This window comes from Myiozetetes cayanensis, unplaced genomic scaffold (assembly GCF_022539395.1).
Source record: "Myiozetetes cayanensis isolate MyiCay16 unplaced genomic scaffold, myiCay2020 scf1, whole genome shotgun sequence".
Classification (NCBI taxonomy): domain Eukaryota; kingdom Metazoa; phylum Chordata; class Aves; order Passeriformes; family Tyrannidae; genus Myiozetetes; species Myiozetetes cayanensis.
The window spans coordinates 52,145,008-52,166,432 of NW_026086604.1; the positions used below are offsets into that span (position 1 = coordinate 52,145,008).

At 41.7% G+C, this 21,425-nt stretch overlaps 1 protein-coding gene across 1 annotated transcript in view; it reads left to right on the top strand.

Annotated features, from left to right (window-relative positions):
* The first annotated feature begins 881 nt into the window (after positions 1-881).
* CEP192 (centrosomal protein 192) overlaps positions 882-21,425 on the top strand; it is a 74,855-nt gene continuing 54,311 nt past the window's right edge. Inside the window, exons 1-13 of the mRNA XM_050329399.1 lie at positions 882-1,022; positions 3,268-3,318; positions 4,344-4,490; positions 5,681-5,892; positions 7,141-7,239; positions 8,281-8,421; positions 8,725-8,882; positions 9,520-9,670; positions 13,256-13,442; positions 16,894-17,246; positions 17,679-17,912; positions 18,749-18,871; positions 20,031-20,185. Of these exons, the coding sequence (XP_050185356.1) occupies positions 912-1,022; positions 3,268-3,318; positions 4,344-4,490; positions 5,681-5,892; positions 7,141-7,239; positions 8,281-8,421; positions 8,725-8,882; positions 9,520-9,670; positions 13,256-13,442; positions 16,894-17,246; positions 17,679-17,912; positions 18,749-18,871; positions 20,031-20,185 (2,122 nt within the window). The 5' untranslated portion in view covers positions 882-911. The remainder of the gene's footprint in view (positions 1,023-3,267; positions 3,319-4,343; positions 4,491-5,680; positions 5,893-7,140; positions 7,240-8,280; positions 8,422-8,724; positions 8,883-9,519; positions 9,671-13,255; positions 13,443-16,893; positions 17,247-17,678; positions 17,913-18,748; positions 18,872-20,030; positions 20,186-21,425) is intronic.

Sequence of the window (21,425 nt, forward strand, 5' to 3'; positions counted from 1 at the left end):
AGTTCTCTCAGCCTTTCCTTGTAGGAGCTTCCAACCTGCCTGGGGATTCCTCTCCTGCCTGCATCATACATCACATGCTTCATCCTTCTTATAAAATCTTCCAAACTTATCCCTTATATACCTCTCCTCGAGAAGCAGGTCTCACGTTCTGTCACACCAGAGGGCTCATCTGACAGCGCATATTAACACAGTAAATTATTAAAGAAGCCAACGCAGTCCATCACACACCGCCGCGCTGAGCGTTTGCTTGTTTATTGACCTGCATTGTCACGGCGAGCTCCTAAGCTTTCGGATTCGCTGTGTGAAGGGATTTCGATCCCCAGGGCGCCACACGCACCGGCGCCGTCTGCAGAGCCCGCAACCCCGCTCTGGGAACCACACAGAATCACGGGATCCATACACAATCACGGGATCCATCTGGCTGGAAAACAGCTCCGCGACCCTCGAGTCCTACCTGCGACCGAACAGCCCCACATCAACTAGACCACGGCACTGAGTGCCACCTACAGTCCTTCCTTAAACATCCCCAGGGACGGTGACTCCACCACCTCCCTGGGCAGCCCACTCGAGCGTCTAATCACCCTTTCTTTCTGTGAAGAAATTCCTCCTGGCGTCCAACCTAAATCTCCCCTGGCGCAGCTGGACGCCGTACCCTCTCGTCCTGTCGCTACGGGAGGGGCCCTGTCGCGGTGGGTGGCGGCTGGGGAGAGGGTATAACTTCCCCCGCCGACTCTCCGGTCCCACCGCGCCTCACCCCAACCTCATCCCGGTCCCGGCCCTGTCCCGCCTTGCCCCGGGGGCCGGGCAGGAGCGCGCACGCGCCGACCCGCCCCCGCGAGCGCGGCGGGCGCCGGCGGCTGCGCGCGCGGGGCGTGTCCCCGCCCCCCGCCCCGCGTGGCGGCCGCGCGGCGATGTTCGTGGCGCGCAGCATCGCGGCCGATCACCGCGACCTCATCCACGATGTGTCCTTCGACTTCCACGGCCGCCGCATGGCCACCTGCTCCAGCGACCAGAGCGTCAAGGTCGGCGGGGCGCGCCGGGCCTGCTGCCGGCGGCGCACGGCCTACCGGGGAGCCGGGCGGGCGGCGGGGCCGCGGCGCTGCCGGGGGCTCGTTCCCCCCGGGCGGGACGCGTCGGGGCCGTGTCGGGCTGTGGGTGCGGGAGGCCGAGGAGGCGGGAGGCACCCGCACGCATGGCACGTGTGTTTGCGTGTTTGTGTTTGTGTTTGTGTGCGCGAACGCGTGTAAACACGGGAACGCCGCTTCCCACCCAGGGCTCCACCTAGGAAAACATTCCCGAGCTCCTGTGGCTGCGGCCGTGGCTCCTGTTCTGTTGGTTCAACCGAGAATCTAATAACATCAGCTGAAAATTTATTAACATTAAGGGTTGAAACTACTGCTTCATAATGGAGCGCCAACACTCTGTACTTATCAAGGGAAGAAGCTGCTGTTTCGTAATTAAATGCCAGTATGCAAAAGGCTGAAGTTGAAGTGCTCCACGCGTGCTCTGGCAGATGAGGGAAACTGTAACATTTTTACAAACCCTAATTTTTTACGTTCCTTTAGAGGAAATAAAGTAACACTTTGTATTTGTTTAAACGGAAAGGTGACTACCTTTTCCCTTTTTTTGTGCATACCGAGAAGATAGAGGAAAATTCAGGAGTTACAAGGATTACATTGTTACATGGATATTTCTTGTTAAGAAGTGTAATTTAAAGAGAGCAGTCGTGTTTTTCGTTAGATCAGGTAGATGGTTGAGAAAATGAGTTTTTCTCCTTAGAAAGCTGTGTCGCATGTAGGTCATGCTTAAAAACAAACGAGTAGCCCCTTCTCCCTGAGCACAGATTAAAAACCAAATATCCAACCACAACAACAAAATGGTCCTCCCAAAAAGTAAGCCAAAACCATGTAAGTCTTTGGTTTGGACTGACTTGCAGCCTAAAAAGGATGTTGTTAAGAAAGATGCCAAGAGGTAGGTAGAGTGCAGTAACCATGTTCTTTAGCAGTGTAATGTTATTTTCCAGTCATGGAGCCCCTGGTGGTCTAATGGTAAAGGCGCTGCGCTATCACCGCGGAGACCCGGGTTCGATTCCCGGTCAGGGCCACTCCCGGGCAGGTGGGGCTCGTTAACCCTTAAGGCAACCCACCTACGTTCTGAGGACCTCGCTGCCACCGTCCAAGCTCGCTTGGCCCCGGCAGATGAACCTTAGGATTAAAGGGTGGGCTCAGTTCCGCGCACACTGTGTCTCACCTAAAAAAATCCAATGCGCAGGCTGGAAGGTGGAAAGACCTTCCCCGGATCTTCGCTTGCGAAGACTGGCCATTATCATTATTATTATGTTATTTTCCAGTCATAACTAAATCCTTTATGAGACTGTCTTCAGAAGTTTTACTCTAACCAGAGTTTCGCAGCACTTGTATGTGCCGTGGGTCTTGTTCTTCCTATGTGGGCCCTGTGGAATAGCAGTTGGGGAAACTTGTATGTGCCGTGGGTCTTGTTCTTCCTATGTGGGCCCTGTGGAATAGCAGTTGGGGAAAAGTTACAGAGCTGGGCTCTGGTGGTAACAAACAGATTGTATTAGAGATGCAGAGTGGCAGAAATGAAGTGAACGAGTGACAAACAGGAGTGGATGGCAGGCTTCCAGAGGCGTCTTTCATTTGTTTATGTTCATTACTCTCTTCATAGTTTTTCAGTAAAAAAGTCATAAATACGATAAAGATGTATGGGAAATCAAGAGAGGGGAAGGTTCGGCATGTGATTATAAATCAAGGTCGAAATATTAGAAAGAAACAAATCTGTTTCCCCACTACCTTGATTTCTTTTTGCTGTCCTGCTCTGTCTTTGGGATGGGTGCTGGGCACTGCATTAGGGTTTTGCAGCCAGAGCTGAGCACCTGAGGACAGTCGGGGCTCTAGAGTGAAAGTGAGTAGTATACTCTTGGAACAGTGAATGAAGTATGGAGAGTGGCAATGATTTCTCTTCCATGTAATTTACTTTATTTTAAGATAGATGTCATACAATAGTGGATTTTACAGGCAGTGCCTCTTCTCCTGACCTGTAGTAGGGATATTTTCAAGGATGAGTGAAGTGCAGTTGTGTACTGAGCCAGGTACACTTTTCCAGATGAAAATGTCTAGTGGTATGTGTGTATATTCTTATTTATATTTTTTTGTGTATGTGTATATATGTGTATGGCTGTGTTTTTAAGGTACTAGTTAGTAAGCTTTATTTGCAAATTGTATGATTTGTGTTTTGATTTCTCAATAGGTCTGGGACAAAAGTGAAAATGGGGACTGGCACTGCACTGCCAGCTGGAAGGTTTGTATTTATGAAAATTACACAGACATAACCATAATTTCTCCTTTGTTTTTGAAGAAACACGCTTAATTTCTACTGACTTAGATAGTAGAAATAATTTTAGTTTTTTGCAGATTCCCTATGACTCGCGTAAAACACTTTTCGTCTGCTTTTATAAAACATCTCTAATGCCTCTCATTTAAAGCAGAGGCTAACATGCACTCTTCTGTACTTAGTTATGTTGTCAGACTTTGGTATCAGTAAACATAACAGTAACTGGTGTTTAGGGGGTTGTAAAACAGTACCTTTGTGTTTAATTGAATATTTTCCTTTTTCCATATAGTAAGACTTAAAAAAAAAAAAAAAAGAAAAGGATAAAAATAAAAAAGAAGAGGTCTGGCTATTAAATGTTACAACATCTGACCTCTGTTTAGTTTTTTTTTTCTCCAAAACCTTTCTGAGAACTCATATAGAGACACTGCTTCACCTGGATAATTTGTGCATTCAGCTTCTGAATTGTCCTTAAATTTGTATTTATTTGGACCACGGTGCATTCATTCCTGTAAATAGAAATGCAAATGAAGCTTTTGAATTTACCTTCTCTTAAGAGAAGAAGGTTGAGTAGGTATGAAAGACGAGCTTCATATTAAAAAGAAGATAAACAATGCTCTGTATATGCTTTTGAAAAGTGTAGGCAATCTAGAAGTAAGCATGGTAATGGCTGCAAATTATCTAAAAACAACGCACAACTTTTTGTATCAAGGCAGAATCTTAGTTTGGAACTTAAAGTGGTAATAAATAATGCTTTGAAAAACGCTTGTAATAATTGCTTTCTAAACACTTATTAATAGCAACAAAACCTTGCGGTGCTGGTTGAAATAAATGCAACAGCTGCTGTGTAACTTGGTATAAAAGAAAAGAGCTTTCAAAGGAATGGTTTTAGTACTTCCTAGAATTCCCTTCTGCAGAAGGTGATAAAAATATACGGTCTGTTGGACTAATGCAGTAAGTATGCTTCTCTGCAGTGTTTTGATGTTCTCTTGCAGACCCATAGTGGATCTGTGTGGCGTGTGACATGGGCACATCCTGAATTTGGGCAGGTCCTGGTTTCCTGCTCTTTTGACAGAACAGCAGCGGTGTGGGAAGAAATAGTGGGAGAGTCAAATGATAAACTCCGAGGCCAGAGTCACTGGGTGAGACCTGAGTTTTTTTCTGTTAATATAAAGCGTTCCTGGTTTTGCCTATGTTGTGTTCATTTGTGGCAGTATTCCAACATAAAGGAAGTATTTTTAAAGCATTTGGGCAAGACAGCTAAATGGCAACATTCAGGCCAATTAGTGCCACTGTTATTGGTGTTTCATAATAAGGTTTTCCCTGGCAAACAACTTGCAAACATGAATTTCCATCTACAGTAGAATTTAAGTTATTTGACAAGAGCTCATTCAAAACTGTCTCACGCTGGTCTTTTTCGTCTTTCAAACAATAGATGGAGGTTTTTTTGGGAAATAAAAAATTTTGCTCAGAAGTAGACTTTCAGGATAGCATTTCATCATGGGAATTTTAGATCTAACCAGACTTATTTTCCAGCTATGCTTTATGTGTAATACTATTCCTGCCTCTAATGTTTTAAGTTGCTAAAATATCTGCAGTTTTCTTCTTTCTACTAAAGTTTTCTAATGTTAAAACACATATTGTGAGGAGTTGGGTTGTCAAGACTGCTGTTGGCACCCAGTGGGATATGAAAAGTTCACTTATGTATGCAGTTGTGATCCGTGGTTTTCAGCTCAAACCAGGCTTAGAAGGCTGTCTTGGCAGGAGAGGAGACAACTTGAAAAAGAAATGTTTACAATCTTTTCCTTTAGCTAATCTTCCTATCCAATGCCTGCTGCATTCACCTGTTCCCTTATCAGAAGCACTTACTGCAGTGCTTTGGTGAGAAAACGGTTCATGATAAACTTGGACAGTGCTGAATTTAGAATGTGGTGTCCTTAGGCAGGGCAGTTAATGTTGTCACCAGCATGAATTAAGAGGAAAGTTTGCAACTGTCTCTGGCCAGTACTTTTGTATTTTGTGCTTATGTTACGTGGTGGTGTTTTTTTTCTTTTCCTGAAGAGCATAATCCAAACGACTCTTTTTGGCATCAGAAATTTGATATCACAGTGACGTATGTCTTGATGCTTGAATTTGCATCATTGTAACGATGTCCTGTCATTTCTCCAATTTGTTGGTGTACAAAGATAACTTTTTTTTTTAAGTTTTTGATGGAAGATGTTAGCGATCCTGTGAAATGATGTTGTCAGACTTTGTTTAACCTTCCTTAGGGAATAAACTTTTGATGGAAATTTCTGGCATTTCTCTGAAGAATCTCTGCCTTTCTTTGCAGGTCAAGAGGACCACTCTAGTGGACAGTAGGACATCTGTTACAGATGTGAAGTTTGCTCCCAAGCATATGGGTCTTATGTTAGCAACCTGTTCAGCAGATGGAGTTGTAAGGATTTATGAAGCTCCAGATGTGATGAATCTCAGTCAGTGGTCACTGCAGCATGAAATTTCGTGTAAGCTAAGCTGCAGTTGTATTTCTTGGAATCCTTCAAGGTATGTTATTAAAACTATAGGTTTTGCTTTATAACTGCTTAAGCAGAGGAGTGAGTTCTGAATTTGTGTGGAATAAATACTGTGGGGAAGATTGAGTGTACATTTGGGTACATCTGAAACTTTCTTTCTGCTGAAATTTCTTTTAATATAGGAAGTTTGACAGAGCCAGAGAAGTGTTACAAAAAGTCCCCCTGTGCTCTGTGAGGAAATATTCCCAGCTTAATTATTTTTAGCAAGTAGCAAGCTAAAGAGCTACAAAGTGCTTTTTATTTATCCTGTAAAACTTAACTGGAATTTTGATAAAAGAAAGTGTTTGTAAAGGAACAATTCGTGTCTTCTTTCCTTTAGAAAGGTGTTGCAATAGATAATAATTTTGAAAACTCCCAAGAAGCACATGAACCCTTGTCAGTGCAGTAGAGTAAAAGGAGCCACAAGAGTCTTGCCCAAGAGTTGTTCTTTTAGTTCTGTCCTCAGGGGCTCAGTGATGTACTTAACCTTGAACTGGTTGGAATCAGAGCAGAGTCCAGTTGGGTATTCCCTATCCAAAAGAACACTTGCATGCAGAGGTTCTCCTTTGCTTCCCGTCTCATATCCTCCCCCAGCAATAACAGGAAGGGAAAAACCTTTCAAGGCTGAACTACTTTGGATTCTGTTTGTCCAGAAGCACTTAATTGCTTCCCCTGTAGACATAGTGTTGTGTCCTGCTGATCCAGTTATTCTTCTATTCATTAGTAGCAGTCTGTGCTGGAGGTTCAGAGTACATACAGGCTTTCCCTTTAATGCATGGAATAGGGTTAAAAGTTGATTTAAAAACTATAGTTCATATACATTTGGCTTGTGTAAGCTGTGTTCCAAAACCTGAACGAAATGACACTAAATCAGTCATTAAAAGCATTGCTAAGAGTGCAGACTCTGCCATGAAACTTGCGTCAAATACGAGACTGCACCATGCATATATAGAATCAACCCTACTGTCTGGGAACATTATCTTGAATTGCCAAGTAATGTTTCCTAAAGATTTCACCGTAGTGAATGTATAAAGTGGGATTTCAACACATCAGAGCGGAGATACTGGTAACTGTGAATAGCACTTAACTTGTTTCCTTGTGATGTTTTCCCTTGTCATATTTTTTGTTATTGTTTTGAGGTTTTGTTTAATAGATAATATGTTTTAAATTTTAAAACTGCTTGGTGAACTTTTCTGTGGAATCATTTGTGAATTTAACAGTATTTGTTTTTGCCTTTTAGCTCTCGAGCACATTCTCCAATGATAGCTGTAGGAAGTGATGACAACAGTCCAAATATATTGGCGAAGGTTCAAATTTATGAATATAACGAAAATACCAGGTATGCTAAACGACAGTGTGTAACATTTGTGGGATCATAAAGTAGTTTATAATATATGGTCTTCTTTCCTGTCATTAGATGTGGAATAGTAAATGATGATAGCTTCACTTTGTCTGTGAACCATTGGAGATGGGAAAAGAGAGAATAGTACTACTCAGAATAGTAGCTGATGTTAACAGATGTGATATTGATAATTTTATTCCATCTCAGTGAAGAAATGCTAATGTTCTTACCAGAATTTTAAAGAAAGAATTGTTTCTCCGTCTGCTAATTTATATGCTTAATTTTGCACATGGAATTAAGAGGACAAAGTTGAAATTTGAATTGTGTTGCACTAGACATTGTTTTGTTCAAAGACACCTTAAAATGATTTTAAAGGTATGATTATTATGACAAATTCCTGTGAATTTCTAATGTTCTATGAAAGTTCACACAGTCAAGAATTCACAGAACTAGAAAAGGCCAGGAAGTGTGTGCACCATCACTTTCAGTTAAATAACAAAGAAACTTTGTTTGATTCAGAGTGATTGGTGTGAGAGAGGAGCTAAGGTGTTTTGTGGGTTTATGCCTGCCTTCAGACAACACTCTCCATGCATTAACAACAAAGACAAGTTGCTGTAACTTACCTGATGGTAAATAAAAAAGCGGGATACATGTTTATCATACAGCAGAGGAGGCAGATAGCTTACAACAGAAAATGTAGTAAGTTGCTGACATGCGAATTCCCTTTAGCTTTGTGAATGGAAGAATCTTTTTATTTCTCTTTTCCAACTGTGGACAAAATGTTCTTTGTACTAGAATCCTTGCTTGTGTGATTTAGCATACTGGTTTTAGTGGTTACTGTATCCGATGTATTCAATTTCTGAAGAAATCAGCTTGAAATTATTACTTACAATTAAATTTATTTTAAGAAAATACTTTTGTTTTTGCAAGTCTTATGTATACTTCACCTTTTTCCCTGTTCCCCTCTGTCTGGTTTATATAACTTGCATCACTGGCAGTTTCAATGGCATTAAAAGTTGATTTTCCTATGCTGTACAGAAAATACGCAAAAGCAGAAGCTTTGATGACAGTCACAGATCCTGTACATGATATTGCATTTGCTCCAAATCTGGGAAGATCCTTCCATATCTTGGCCGTAGCAACCAAAGATGTACGGATTTTCACACTAAAACCTCTAAGGTGAGCTTAAGAGGAAGATGGTTTGGTATGATGTGATACTATGGTTTTATTTTAGTAGTGTAGTAGTATCTGTGAAGGAACAGTAGTAACTTAATGGATGCAGAATTGGTTTTTAGCAGCCTGATTTTTAAGATGGCAAGATTGTGAGCAAGTCTATAATTTTGTCTAAATACCTCTTAGCACTCCTAATCTAGTAACAGTTCTATAAACTGCCTGAAAGATGTATCCTCTCTTTCTGTCATCATGTTCAAACCCAGAGCTTTGAACAGGTGTGTGCAGAACTGTCACTTTTCTCTCAAACAGGAAAGAATTGACTTCATCGGGAGGATTAACAAAATTTGAAATTCATATTGTGGCACAGTTTGATAATCACAACTCCCAGGTGTGGCGAGTGAGCTGGAATATTACAGGCACAGTGCTTGCCTCCTCTGGTGATGATGGCTGTGTTAGGCTCTGGAAGGGTAAGGTCACCCACCTGACATATATTAACTTTGTAGTATGCTGGATATACTGGAGAAATTTTACTCAAGACATAATTTTGGAGGGAAAGTTCATTTTAGATTTGTGAATTTTTTCATATCTGTGTTTACATTTCAGAAAAAGAAAATAACTTTCTCTGCTGAAACAATTCCATGATTTAGGCTGTTGTGATTAGTTGTTCCTGTACCCTGAAATTGTTTCACCAGAGGAGAGCTATACAAAATTTTAATTTTACAAAGTAACATATGTACTGCATTATTGTCTTTTTCTGCTGCTAAACCCAGAAAATGTCACAATGTTCGGGAAAACTGGCCTTTGTTTCAGTTTACATTTCCAAAAGCAACAGCAACACCCCCCCCCCCCCCCAAAATCACTGCTAGTTTCCTTATGCATTCTTATTTGTTTCTCAGTATTTCAGTAGTGGAAGCAGAGTTTTAAATTGTGGATAGGCAAAGAGTATCAGACAGCTAAAGGGCCACATCCTCAGCTGTTTGGGATTTATATACTGGCATTAAAGTTTTGTTTTAATTCATACAAGGTGTGTGGTAGAAACATATTTGTAGGGAATGCTGAGCTTCAGAACAGAAACTAACAGTTTTTATATATCTGTATTTGCAGCTAATTACATGGACAACTGGAAGTGTACTGGTATTCTGAAAGGTAATGGGAGTCCGGTGAATGGTAGTTCTCAGCAGGGAATTTTTAATGCCTCTCTAGGTTCAGCCAACACAAGTCTACAGAATTCACTAAATGGATCATCTGCCAGCAGGTGGGTTAATTAGTAGGGAGACTGAGTTTCAGTAAATAGTCTCTTCTCTGAATCTTCTTAATTTCACTTAGCTTTCACGTTTGTTTTACGTTTTTTCAAAGTGCAATACTTCTACAAGATCTTCTCATTTTGCTCTGTGGTGTTGTCTTGCTGTGCCACTGTTAAGGGGAAAATGAACAAAACTGTAAGCCCCACTGAATCAGTATGTGTAAATATGCAGTGTAAACACCTATTTTCACTTCTAGTCCATTCACATTATTAAAAACAGCGTTTCTGAAATAGTTTCAAAGAAGAAGCTTCATCATACTGCTGTGTAACTGCCCTTTTGTTTTAATTCATGTTTAAAAGTGAAGCAAAAATACCAGCAACAAACTCTGTTTTTCACTGGGGTAGTGTAGCAGAAGGGAAGCAGGAAAAGCTACTTCATAATGTATGGTTGCAACAATCAAATGCTAGTGTTAGTTTACTTGCTTTTTGCAGGTGTAGCATCAATTTTGTGGTTTTTTTTAATCTTATATGGCATTTGTATTGCAGGTAATTTGATTTAATCTCTGTTAGGCTTTTATTCTGTAATGATTGCTGTTTAGTAGGTAAATTTAACTGCCTCTTCTGAAAAAAAAAACCAAAACAAACCCAAACATTTTAATTTGTGCACACTGAAATGTAAAAATACACTGAGCCCCTCATCTGCATGGTAGAGTCTGTACAATCAGCTTTACAGGACTGTAAATCTTATGTAAGGACTGGATGTGGCCAGATTCCATAGCTGCAGTTTCCAAGTTTTGCGGCCACCTTTATTTATTTTCAGTTGCCTTGGGAAAGCTTCCATTTCCATCCATGTGCAGCTACTCGTGGGGGTTTTCTTTTGGTTTAAAATGCTTATCAGTGAAGTTTGCTTTTGGAGAGCAGCACTGTGTCATCATCCCCCCACCCCTGCTTCCCTTTCAGCAGTCAATCCTGAACGGCAGTTCTGGCTTCCAGATCCCTAGCTGTGAGGAACAGAGAGGGGCTTTCACGTTTTCCTCACAAGATAAATGGGAGAGCAAGAGGTGGTAATGGCCCCACAAAAAAGGGCACCAGAATCATATTGGTCATCTGGTTCCAGGTTCTACTTAGAGTGTAGCACAAAAATACTGGAATACAGCCCTATCTTGGAAATAGTATATCCAGAGCTGTGTAACTTCTTGTTTGGGCTCCTATGGGGAAATACAGGCTGTTTTATACTCGTTTAGCATAGGGTGTGGTTTCACAGTCTCCTTATCTAAAGCGTGCTGCCAGCAAGACTACCCTTCCCTACCCCACCCCTTTGGTGGTTCTTCTCCTGTCCCTGAAGTTGGTAGTAAGCCATCGTGAAACTGGAACTTCTAGCGTTACTTTAGATGCCCTCCGTTGCTCTGCATTTTGGAAGGCTTTTTGTTTTGTTTTTTAATAAATTATTCTTAGCTCCAATTTGTAACAAAATGTTAATTCCAAAGTTATGTCAAAGGCTGTGGAATTCCCAAACTTGTCCTAGGATTGAGCCTTACTATAAAAAATACATGCTTAACTCCATGCTTTCTTTCGTAATAACACTGCCTTGAATTGCATAAGCACAGTTGTTAACTTTTGTGTTAGTGTTAAAGACGCTGATAAAGATTGATGTATTGACATTCGACTGAATAGGGATCCTACACATAATTTATTTTGTCTGTGACTGTTCATGCTTTTTCAGTGCCTATACATTTAAACACTTAAAACAGCTAAAGCGTATGCAGATGTGAAAAAGTTTGTAAAAGCACGATCACCAAATTCAAAATTTGTACTCAAAATAAGTTTCAGAACAGGTGATGTAGATTGTTGGGAAATAAATCAGTAGGGCTATATTGTTATGTTGATATTGTGTGTCTAGATTTATGATACAATTTCCATTCTCCATTTGTATTATGTCCTTTTTAACAGAAAGCAGAGCTGATACCAAGCTAACTGGAGTAACTTTGGTGTTTTGCTGCTTGTTGCATGCACACAGGAATGGAAAACGAACTCCTTTTTTCCCTCCCCAACGCCGTTTGACCTCTCCCAAGACACCAGCAGCCTGCTAACTACTAAATGCTGTTCAAAAAGCCTTTTTAAAACACGTTGTGTACACTTTTTTGTACTAGCCTGCACAGTTTGATACTATTGGAACTCCTGGTAGAAAAATATTTGGAGAGGCTTCTTGTTTGGAAAAACCCATAAACAACCCACCCAAACCCCAAAACTTTCATCAGAACGTATTTTTTGAAAGCTTGTCAAATTAAAAGACTAGTTCGTGATTAAATATGAGAATTTTTGTCCTTGATTGGGATGGGAGGAGGGAAATGACCATTATAATAACTTTCATTAAAATTGTTTTGAGAACCAATTTGTTTTGCATTTCATAGCGTTCAGCATTTGATTAAGATTCCTAAACATTACAAGGTTGTAACTGCTTTGTAATATATGAAACTGTTAGTTTAAAAAGAATACAAAAACTGTTTTGACAATTGTACAGATGGTAGCTATTAGTAGTTTGGGTATTGCTTCATTTATATACCTTAGTATGACTTCAAATAAATGTTTTGTAAGTATTGTCATACTTTCTTCATCATAAGAGAAGTACTTTTTCTGACATGATATGTATTTGTACATTCCTTTGGTAATAATTTCATGGAGTACCTAAAATTCTCTAAACATAGTGTCCTTAAAAACTGCAAACACCCTAGCCATATAAAGGTAGAAACCAAAATGCAGCTTGTTGTGAATTGTCCCATAATTTCATTAGTTATTTAAGAGCTGTTCCTTTCTGTAAGTCCACAGAATTGTACACAAGAGAGAAAACATCTGTAGGTATCTAAAATAGTTATGCTAAAATGCACAAGTGTTACGGGTAAGTTCTAATAAAAACAGCAGCAAAATGACGTGAAGTGGCATAATTTTGAATCTTGCGCTCACCAGGAGTCTTAAATTTACTCTGAGGATTTTGCAGCAATATGTAAATACATACAAAGGCTGTATTTCATTGAAAACAGTTATTCTCTGTAAATGTGTATTAATGTAAAAACAATGGTGTTTTTACATCTATTCTAGAAATGCTGTGAAGTCTCTGAATTAGATGCATATGCAGAAAATGTACTTTGATAATATTTAATGTATATTTTGTGTCACAAATGAAGCGTTACTGAAGGCTGTTAACAAATCACAGAAATTCTGGGAGAATGAAAACCTGTTAATAGCTGTACCACACCATCCTTTTGATTTCCAAAGCAATCCATTCTTTTGTAAAAATGTATACTAGAGCTATGATTATGGTATTCGTTTCTATGAATTTCAGTGGAAAAGACTGTATTATTTTGCTTTAGAGAACAGTCTCCAGATTTGTCTTGTTTTGAATTACAAGCCTTGATTTCTGCTATTATGTTCTATTGGTTTTGGCATGGATATACTAAAGCCTTTTTTTTTTTCCAGCATGTCTTTTCTCCCCTTTGGTTCTCCTTGTATTTACTACCTTTCTCTTTTTTTCTTGTTTTGTTTTTTTCTTTTGGTTTGGTTTTTTGTTTTGGTGTTTTGTTCCTTTCTTGATTGTTTCAGGTATTTCTTTCCCCCTCTGGATTCCCCACGGGCTGGATCGAGATGGTCCAGTCATGCCCAGCTCCTTCCTCCTCCTCCTCTGATAGAGCAATCTTGCGATGCTGACACTGCCAACCTCCAGTATCCTCACCCTCGCAGACGATGTGTATCTCGGCCTCTTAATCTATTACCTGAGAATGAAGGGGTTTAACATGTTAACTTTTAAATAAACTCTGAAGGGCCTTATTCTGGTGTTTGTGAATGCTTTCATTTCTGGCTGCCTTTGTATTTCTTCTCTTGTACAGAAGATTTTCAAAAATGCGGGAAATTCATGCATGAATTTTGCAGAACGAACGACGACCGACATTTAGAACCTGTTACTTGTGTATCAAAGGAATTAATTTGTACCCTTTGAACTATGGCAACACATACAAACAGTATTAGCCATGAGCTATTTATGGAGTAGCTGACTTCAATGTGCCTGTCCTTTTTTCTTTTTTTTTGTCTTTTTTTTTTTTTTTTTTTTTTTTGTCTTTTTGAAATCAGTTCAGTATGGTCTTTAATTTTTTCTTTTTGTATACTGCACTGACATGTGAAACACATTCTCAAAATTAAACATGCATTCAAGAAATTGTTGAGAAAGGTTGATAGTGGATCAGCTCATAAAAGAAACAAAACCATTCCTGTGTATACTGCAGCTAAATAATTTGGTGCGTTTGGTTTTACTTAAGAATTTTCCATCTTCCTGTATAAATATTTAAATTTTTTAATTGTGTTTGACTAATAAACTTGTTCTGAAAGGCGTGTGTTTGTACAGTTTTCCTTGTAATAGGCTTTTTTTTAATAGGTGCCTGATAAAAGGGGTTTGGATTCAGGTATCCATTCTTCCAGCTCTGCTTTTGTGCTGTCATGTGCCATTCCAGATGGATATGCAGCTGCATATTATATGTGTCTGCCACAGGATGTGCTCCAGCTTTTCTTATGGATGTGCTGAAGGTCTGGGGAGACTGCTAGAGCTGTTGGATTTCACATTATCTCATAATTCTTTTTCCGTGACTGAATTAATCACTTAGGACTTCGTGAAGAAAGAGCGCTAACTGAGAAGATGGTTTTTTTTGATGTGCCAGCACAGGAACATCGTTGCTGTGTATCTGCTGCATGTTGGCATTGACTCAGACATTGGTGCAAGACAGGTGGGAGGATAACGCTGGACAAAGAGTACATGGTAGTTCCAGGGAGCAGCATTACTGTACAGCATGTAATTGCTAAGCTTGTTCGGCAGATTTCAGGGGAGGTAGGAAGAAGGACACTTCTGTGCAGCAGAAATCCAGAGTGTAATAGTGTATTTGAACGTGCTTCAAAATGGGCTTATGCTATTTCCTGGACTATACCACTAATATAAGGTAATAGAGAGGGCAGCCTCCATCCTTCCAAAGTGACAGCAAGTTCCTGTGAGTTTTACTTGTATTCTGAAAACTTTATTTGTTCAGATCCACCACTTTTGTTTCTTTATTTTCCTCTAGGAGTCTAGTCTTAATTTACTAAAAAACCGTGAGTTACACTGGTGTTAAGGGGTGCTTGCTGACAGTGTGTGAAGGGGGGCTGCTGATACTTTCCAGCCAGCAGGGACAGAACTGTGCAAGAAAAAAGAAAAGTTCTATACCTTTTTACTATAAAAAGTTAACACTTATAAAACCGTGCCATACTTCATAAACAACAGTAATGTTACATGATTGAAAAATAAGGTTTAAGTGGGGGTAGGAAACTAACTGTCCATCTGGGAGAGAATTAATAATTAAAAAAACCAACAAAACAAAAAACCTATCAAAACTGTTATACTGAGATTCATTCTTAAACCAGAACAAACTGTTTCTGGGTATGCCAGCAGCAGAATGTACTTTTGAAGGTTTAAGCCACTTGCAGAATTTCTGTCTTAACCCTTTAAAAGATCACAGAATAACCACTTAAATGACAAATTTTTTTGCAGCTTCTAGTGTATTTGTTCACTAGTGTATTTGTTCATACTTCAGTCAGCATGGTCACATTATTTTCCTCTGCGATGAGCACGTATTGTCAGATATCCTAATTCCATTCATAATTCTTACCAATGGAAACATGCTATTACAGTTTCAGTGCAAACAAGTCATGTTAGGATGAACTGGCCAAGTACTTTGATCTCAACAAATGAACTCAAGCTGGTTTTGTGGCTCATGCCTGCCTTTCCCCCACCCTGCTGTTTTGTACTGACCTCTCTCCAAACCAGGGCCCTTCAATCCCTGTTTTTGGCTGTCCACCTCCTCTTCCTCAAACTCATGCTTCCCTCTTTATTCATCTGTCTTGCTTCCTTGACTCAAAACTCTCAGACTGTACTTCTGTGCAGGATCTGGGCCCTTGGACATAAGCAGCAGAACCCCTAGAAAGGAAGGAGATTATAGAAGGGCCTAGGAAGGGATGATTGTAGCAGGTAGTTGCAATATTTTAAATTTATACAGCGCTTTGTAAGGCTTCTCTCTCTTTTCTTCTGAAAGAAGAACCCCTCATACCCTTTCTAGATCACAGAGCACCAGATGTGCTTGGACCACATCTCAGCTTGAACTTCCAGAACTAGAAGGTTTTAGGTCTTGTAGTAGCCATTAGGCTTTGCTGGTTCTTTTTTCTTTTCATGTGGTGGTTTGGCTTTTGTTGTTTGGTTTTGGTTTTGAACACAGTATGAACTTCTGATGATGTTGAACGTGTGGTGTTTGCCTTCTCAATATCAGGAATACAGCTGGAGAAGTGCACTGTAAAAACATCCTGGATAACAATGGATTTTATGTAGATCTGTTGGGAGTTGTCATACACACACACACACACACACACGTTTGGAAGGCACTTCTGCTGCCTTCTCGTCCTCTACTTACAAACCCCATGATATTTACTCTTCAAGATGGAAATGAAATTTTCCATGTACTGTATATAAACTGAACCACAAGAAGTTCCACCTCGACGGGAGGAAGAACCTGTTTACGTTGAGGGTGGCAGAGCACTGGAGCAGGCTGCCCAGGGAGGTCGTGGAGTCTCCCTCTCTGGAGACATTCAAAACCCACCTGGACGCGTTCCTTCTCTAGGCGACCCTGCCTTGGCAGCGGGGTTGGACCAGGTGATCTCCAAAGGTCCCTTCCAACCCCAGCGATTCTGGGGTTCTGTTGATCAGCCTCATCTAAGTGACTCACATGGCAAAAACGGGACATATAAACAGTGATGAATATAAAAAAGTCTGTCTTATAAATAAACCAAATTCATATAAATTAATCCGACTGAAGCTTTTTTGTTTCATTCTGGGCGGCTGTGCCCTGGCCGAGACAGCCGGGCCGGGTAGGTTGGTCCTACTCAGACATTCCGGGCGGGATGTTGAGTGGCCCTTTCCCTGGAAGAACCCCGAGCTACTCGCCGGTTCCGGGATCCAAACCTGGCCGGCCTGAACGCAAATACCGGAAACAAAACAAACCGATGTCATCACCCTCTTCCCAAAACGCCCCCCGCGCCCACTATCCCGGGAAACATCCCGCCCTTCCCGCTTCCCGCCTAACGGACGCCGGGACGCGGCCGGGGGGGGGGCGGGGCTGGGCGGTGCCGCGCGCCCCTCGCCCAATCAGCATGCCCGCCGTCCCTCCCCAAAGTTCCCCCCGCGGCCGTGCCCCGTGTCCGGCCGATCGCCGCCGCTGTTTGGGGCCTTCCCGCTGGCCGGGATCGGGAGGGAGGGCGGGCGGGATCGGGAAGGTGTGTCCGTGGGGGTGGGGAGGAAGGGTGCGCAGCCGCCCCTGGCGCTGGGAGGGGGGGGCCTGTCCCGGTGCCGCCCGGTGAGCGGGTGGCGGTGCCCGCCCGGCCTGCGGGGGCGCTGCGGCGGCGGCGCGGAGCGGGGCGGGGCCCGGCTTTTGGCGGTCGGTCCGTCCGCGGGCGCTCCCGCTCCTCCGGGAAGAGCGGCGGCGGGGCCCTCGGGAGGGCAGAGCCCACCCACCTCTTCCTCCCTGGGGTACGAGGGGGCCGCCGGCTCCCAGGTCCGGCCTGCGCGGCGGCGCGGTGCCGGCGAGCAGCCGGAACCCTCCCGGCGCTCCCGGGCCGAGCGGCGGCCCGTGGGGACACAGGGGGGTTGTGTCGCCTCAGGTGCTCGCTGCCGGCGCCAGGGAGGCAGGAGGGCTTTGGCCGCCTCGGTCCGGGCGGCTTTACAGCCTAAATATAGGCTGGCACGTCTCGCAGCGCCGGCTCTCTGCAACTCGCGGCAGCGCTGCTCTATTTCGGCAGCCCAGGAAAGCTGTAAAACAAAGTCTTGGCGGGAGAGGGTCGGGAATGATTCTTAAGCACGTTTGTGGTTGAAGCGGGGCGATCACCAAAGAACATCGGCTGGGAGGTGTGAGTAGAGCATGTTGGCTCGTGTAACCCTGCCTTTGTTTTGCCCCCGCTGCAGATGCTGCCGGGCCGGGGCTGATGGTGTTGCCCGGCCGAGCGCTGTTGTGAGCAGCCCGTGCAGGATGATGGAAGACTTCAGGAACATCGCCGACGAGACGCTCCCGAGCTTCTTTGGCTATTCCTTGAACAGCAGCGCGAGTGTCGTCTTCGACAATGTCACTGTCGCCTCAAACCCGGGGTTACCTGTGGCGGCCTCCACTGTTGCCAGGAGCCAGAAGGGGTGCGACAACAGGTGAGACCGCCGGTAAATGCCACTTAGCAGGATTAAAAACCGCTTGAACCGTTTAGCTTTGTAAAGGAAAAAATCTTTTTACAGGCCATTTGGTAGATGATAAGACTATTTACTAATCAGTAGCACGGTAATTGGTAAACACAGGTTTATCTGTATTACCAGTGAAGAATATGCATCAAACTGATGACTAATAAAATACTTAACATGTATTGAAATTACCCTTTAAAAGAGTAACTTCATTTTTAGACTGATAACAGTCAAGTTTCTTTTAACTGAACTCTTCTGCTTAGTACACTCAAGTTTGAAGTCATGTAGAGAATAATATATTTTTTACATGTGTGCTCTCTTGACTCTGTTAACAGTTCATGGAACTTGCCTGAATCTGGCTCATTTTAGAAAGGGTAATGTAAGAACTAGAGTTATGGATAAGAATGAAAAATTAACACAATATGTAATGTTTTACTCAGCAAGGAGTAGAGCAAAGAGTAACAATTAGAAGCCTTTGCTCACTTAACTGCTGTCCTGTGACTTAACAAGAAGTAAGATCAGACTTTAATACCTTGTCTTTCCACAAGTGTGCATTCCAAAAGGGCACTACTAGCCATTAAAATTACAGTGTGGTATTCTTCTAAAGAACTGCAGAAGGCTGGAGGGGATCATTTGGGCTACATATGTGTACCTGTAAATACAGGTTAGCTAGAAAATGCTAAATATTAGGATAATGTAACATACAGGAGATAAGTGGACATCAATGTGATTCTTTTTTGCCCCATTCTTTGGAAAACAGTGCATGTGAGAATGATTCTGATGTGTGTTTTTCCTCCCCACATTTACAGGCTTTCTGATAACTGTGCATCCTACTTAGATGGGAAACATTCATCTCCATCAGGATCTTCTCACAGCAGTCAGTCAGGTCCTGAGCCAGTGCAGAGGTTTGCCCTGTGCTTTCCTGATGACTTGTAAGTAGAGAGTTAAAATGTAATTCTGTCCTAAAGTGCAGTGTGTAGAATGTAGATTTATATGTACTATAAGCTAATCATGGACTACTTCAGAATTGAATTGCCCACCTCAGCAGCAGCTTTTACCACTGGTCTTTTGATGGCTATAACTGGAGAGCTCAGCTGTGCATTAGCCTGTTGGCTTATGGTGTTTGGCAGACTGGGCAGCTTTTCCTACTAAAAGAAGCTCCTCTGTGTTTTCTGGAGAGGGATAGCGGCAGGCCATGTGGAAGCATCCTGTGCAGCACTTAGCCCGAGCAGCATTCTGCTGTTTGATTGACTAATTGGGCTTCAGGTACATGACAGGAATGAGTATTTAAAACTGATGTTTTCTGAACCGTGAGATTTTATTTTGTTGTCACAATAATGGAAAATTTCCTAAGCATGAATAATTAATTGACTTACTTCAATCTGGCCTGTATTTGCCTAGTTTACTTTACATAATCTAGAATTAAGCTGATCTTTCTGGTTCGTGTCATGTGTGTGAATAATACGTTGCACTGATTTAAATCTGTTCTGAGTAAGTATTGTGCAGTTTGCATACAGGAAGGAACATCAATTTCTGTTAAATTTACCTTCCTTGTAGTCTCAGTGATTGCTGTTTTGTAGGAAATAACTCGTGTGGAAGTTCTGTAAAACCAGAAGTGAAGAGTAACATTCCTGCAGAATTACAAAAGCTGTTATTTAACTACATATAATTTTAGTAAATCATGTTCTTTACAGTTTAGTCCCTAATTTAATATTACAAAAAGCTTGCTGATACTGTGGACTTGGGACAGTCCTCTCTTAAGATTTGACTTTTATCTCAAATGGATCATGGAACTTGCTCAGAGTAGACCCCTTTTTACAGAAATGAAAGAGAGGAACAAACAGGTAAAGAGGCATATATTGCATGAAATTTAACTATTTGTTTCACAGTTTCGATTGTGAAACTGAAGTCCTTGGTTGGTAATCTTGATATTTATTCCTTTATTGTAAAATGACAGGTCTGTAGAATCTCTGCTCTTGGAAACAGCTGGCTGAGATGAGGCAATTGGAGAATTTATCAAATCTTTATCTAGAGAGATGTTGTACACTCATGTTGGTCTGTGTAGCTCACTAATTTTTAATGTCTTTGTAGGGAAGTTGCTGCGCAAGTTGTAGAGCCTCAGACAACTTGTGTTAGTCTGAAAGAATCCCACTCAGCGTATGGAGAGCAGGGTCAGAACGTCACTGAGCATTCAAATCGCAGTCAAGGTACCTTACGTGAAGCCTTGCCTCCTGAGCAATTGGAAGGTATTAAATTTTGGGAAAAGTTTTATACTTGCTGTCATTGTAATAAGCTTTTTATGCTACAGATGTCTTCTCTTGACCCTTTCACTGCTCTATGGCAGAGTATAAATGGGTTCTGAAAAGTAATCTCTTGGATGTGAGCAAACTGAAAACTGAGAAAGCTTGTGGTTGACATTATGTTCTTGGATTATTCCCCAAAGTACAAAGCTAGACAGGAAGCTGGTGAAAATAATGTTTGCTGTAGAGTAGCATACTAGAATGCAGGTGGTATTCTGACTTAATTCCAGGAACTCTGTGGAAGAAGTGTGTGTTGTCCTCTACCCCTTCTGTTTTAGTAGGTGTAAGGCTGTGAGATTGTATTTTAACTAACATCTCTCTTCTTGCCCTATTCCAACCTGTAATAGAGGTTTTAACTGCAGCTGTGGGATCTGGAAACACACTCTTCTAGTGAGATGATGCATGAAAAAGTGGTTTTGAATACTTGCTGTGAAAACTGTAGTTTATTTGAAGCACGAATAGAGTAGTGTGAGCAAAAGAATTTTCTGCAACTTATTTTAAAGCATGGCTATTGATATTGAACTTGTTTGGGGGTTTTGCTAATGTCTGTCCTGTGATTAAATTCTACTTATTTCTTAAAATTCAATAAATACAGTTAGTAAATTTATGTTTCTAGTCATTACCTTTTCTAAACTCTGAGTATTTGTGAAGGTTTTTTGTGAGGGGAGTATTAATAATTTTGACAAAGAACATGTTCAGTTAGAAAGTACTGTGATCTTTAATGTAAAAGGACCCTTTTGAAACACACACTTCTAACAGGGAAATGTTGACTTCAGTCACTAACTACTGTGCTCTTGAGGAAGTGGCAGTAACTGTGGCAGCAAAATCACGGTACTTTACAAGAATGGGACTGCCCGGTGTTTAGACTTGATAGTGGCCGATTAGACTTAGTTACTTGGTTTTAACTTATTGTTCATTCAGGATTTAGTATCCTAGTCTGGAAATTGCCTTTTATTCACATCTGCTACTTAAGAATTAGGAACCTTTTTTTGCAAAAATCTACATGTGCATGTCTAAAAGGTTCTCTGTCTTATTTGGATTGGGGGTGGATGTAACACAAAGACAAGTGGAAGCTGCTTAAAGTGATCCAAAAAAAGAATTGGCCCAGTAGGTGAAATGCAATAGTGGAAGAGAATGCTGCTTCTTACTTCTGCTAGCGCAGCCTGGGACTCCTTACTTTTTTGCT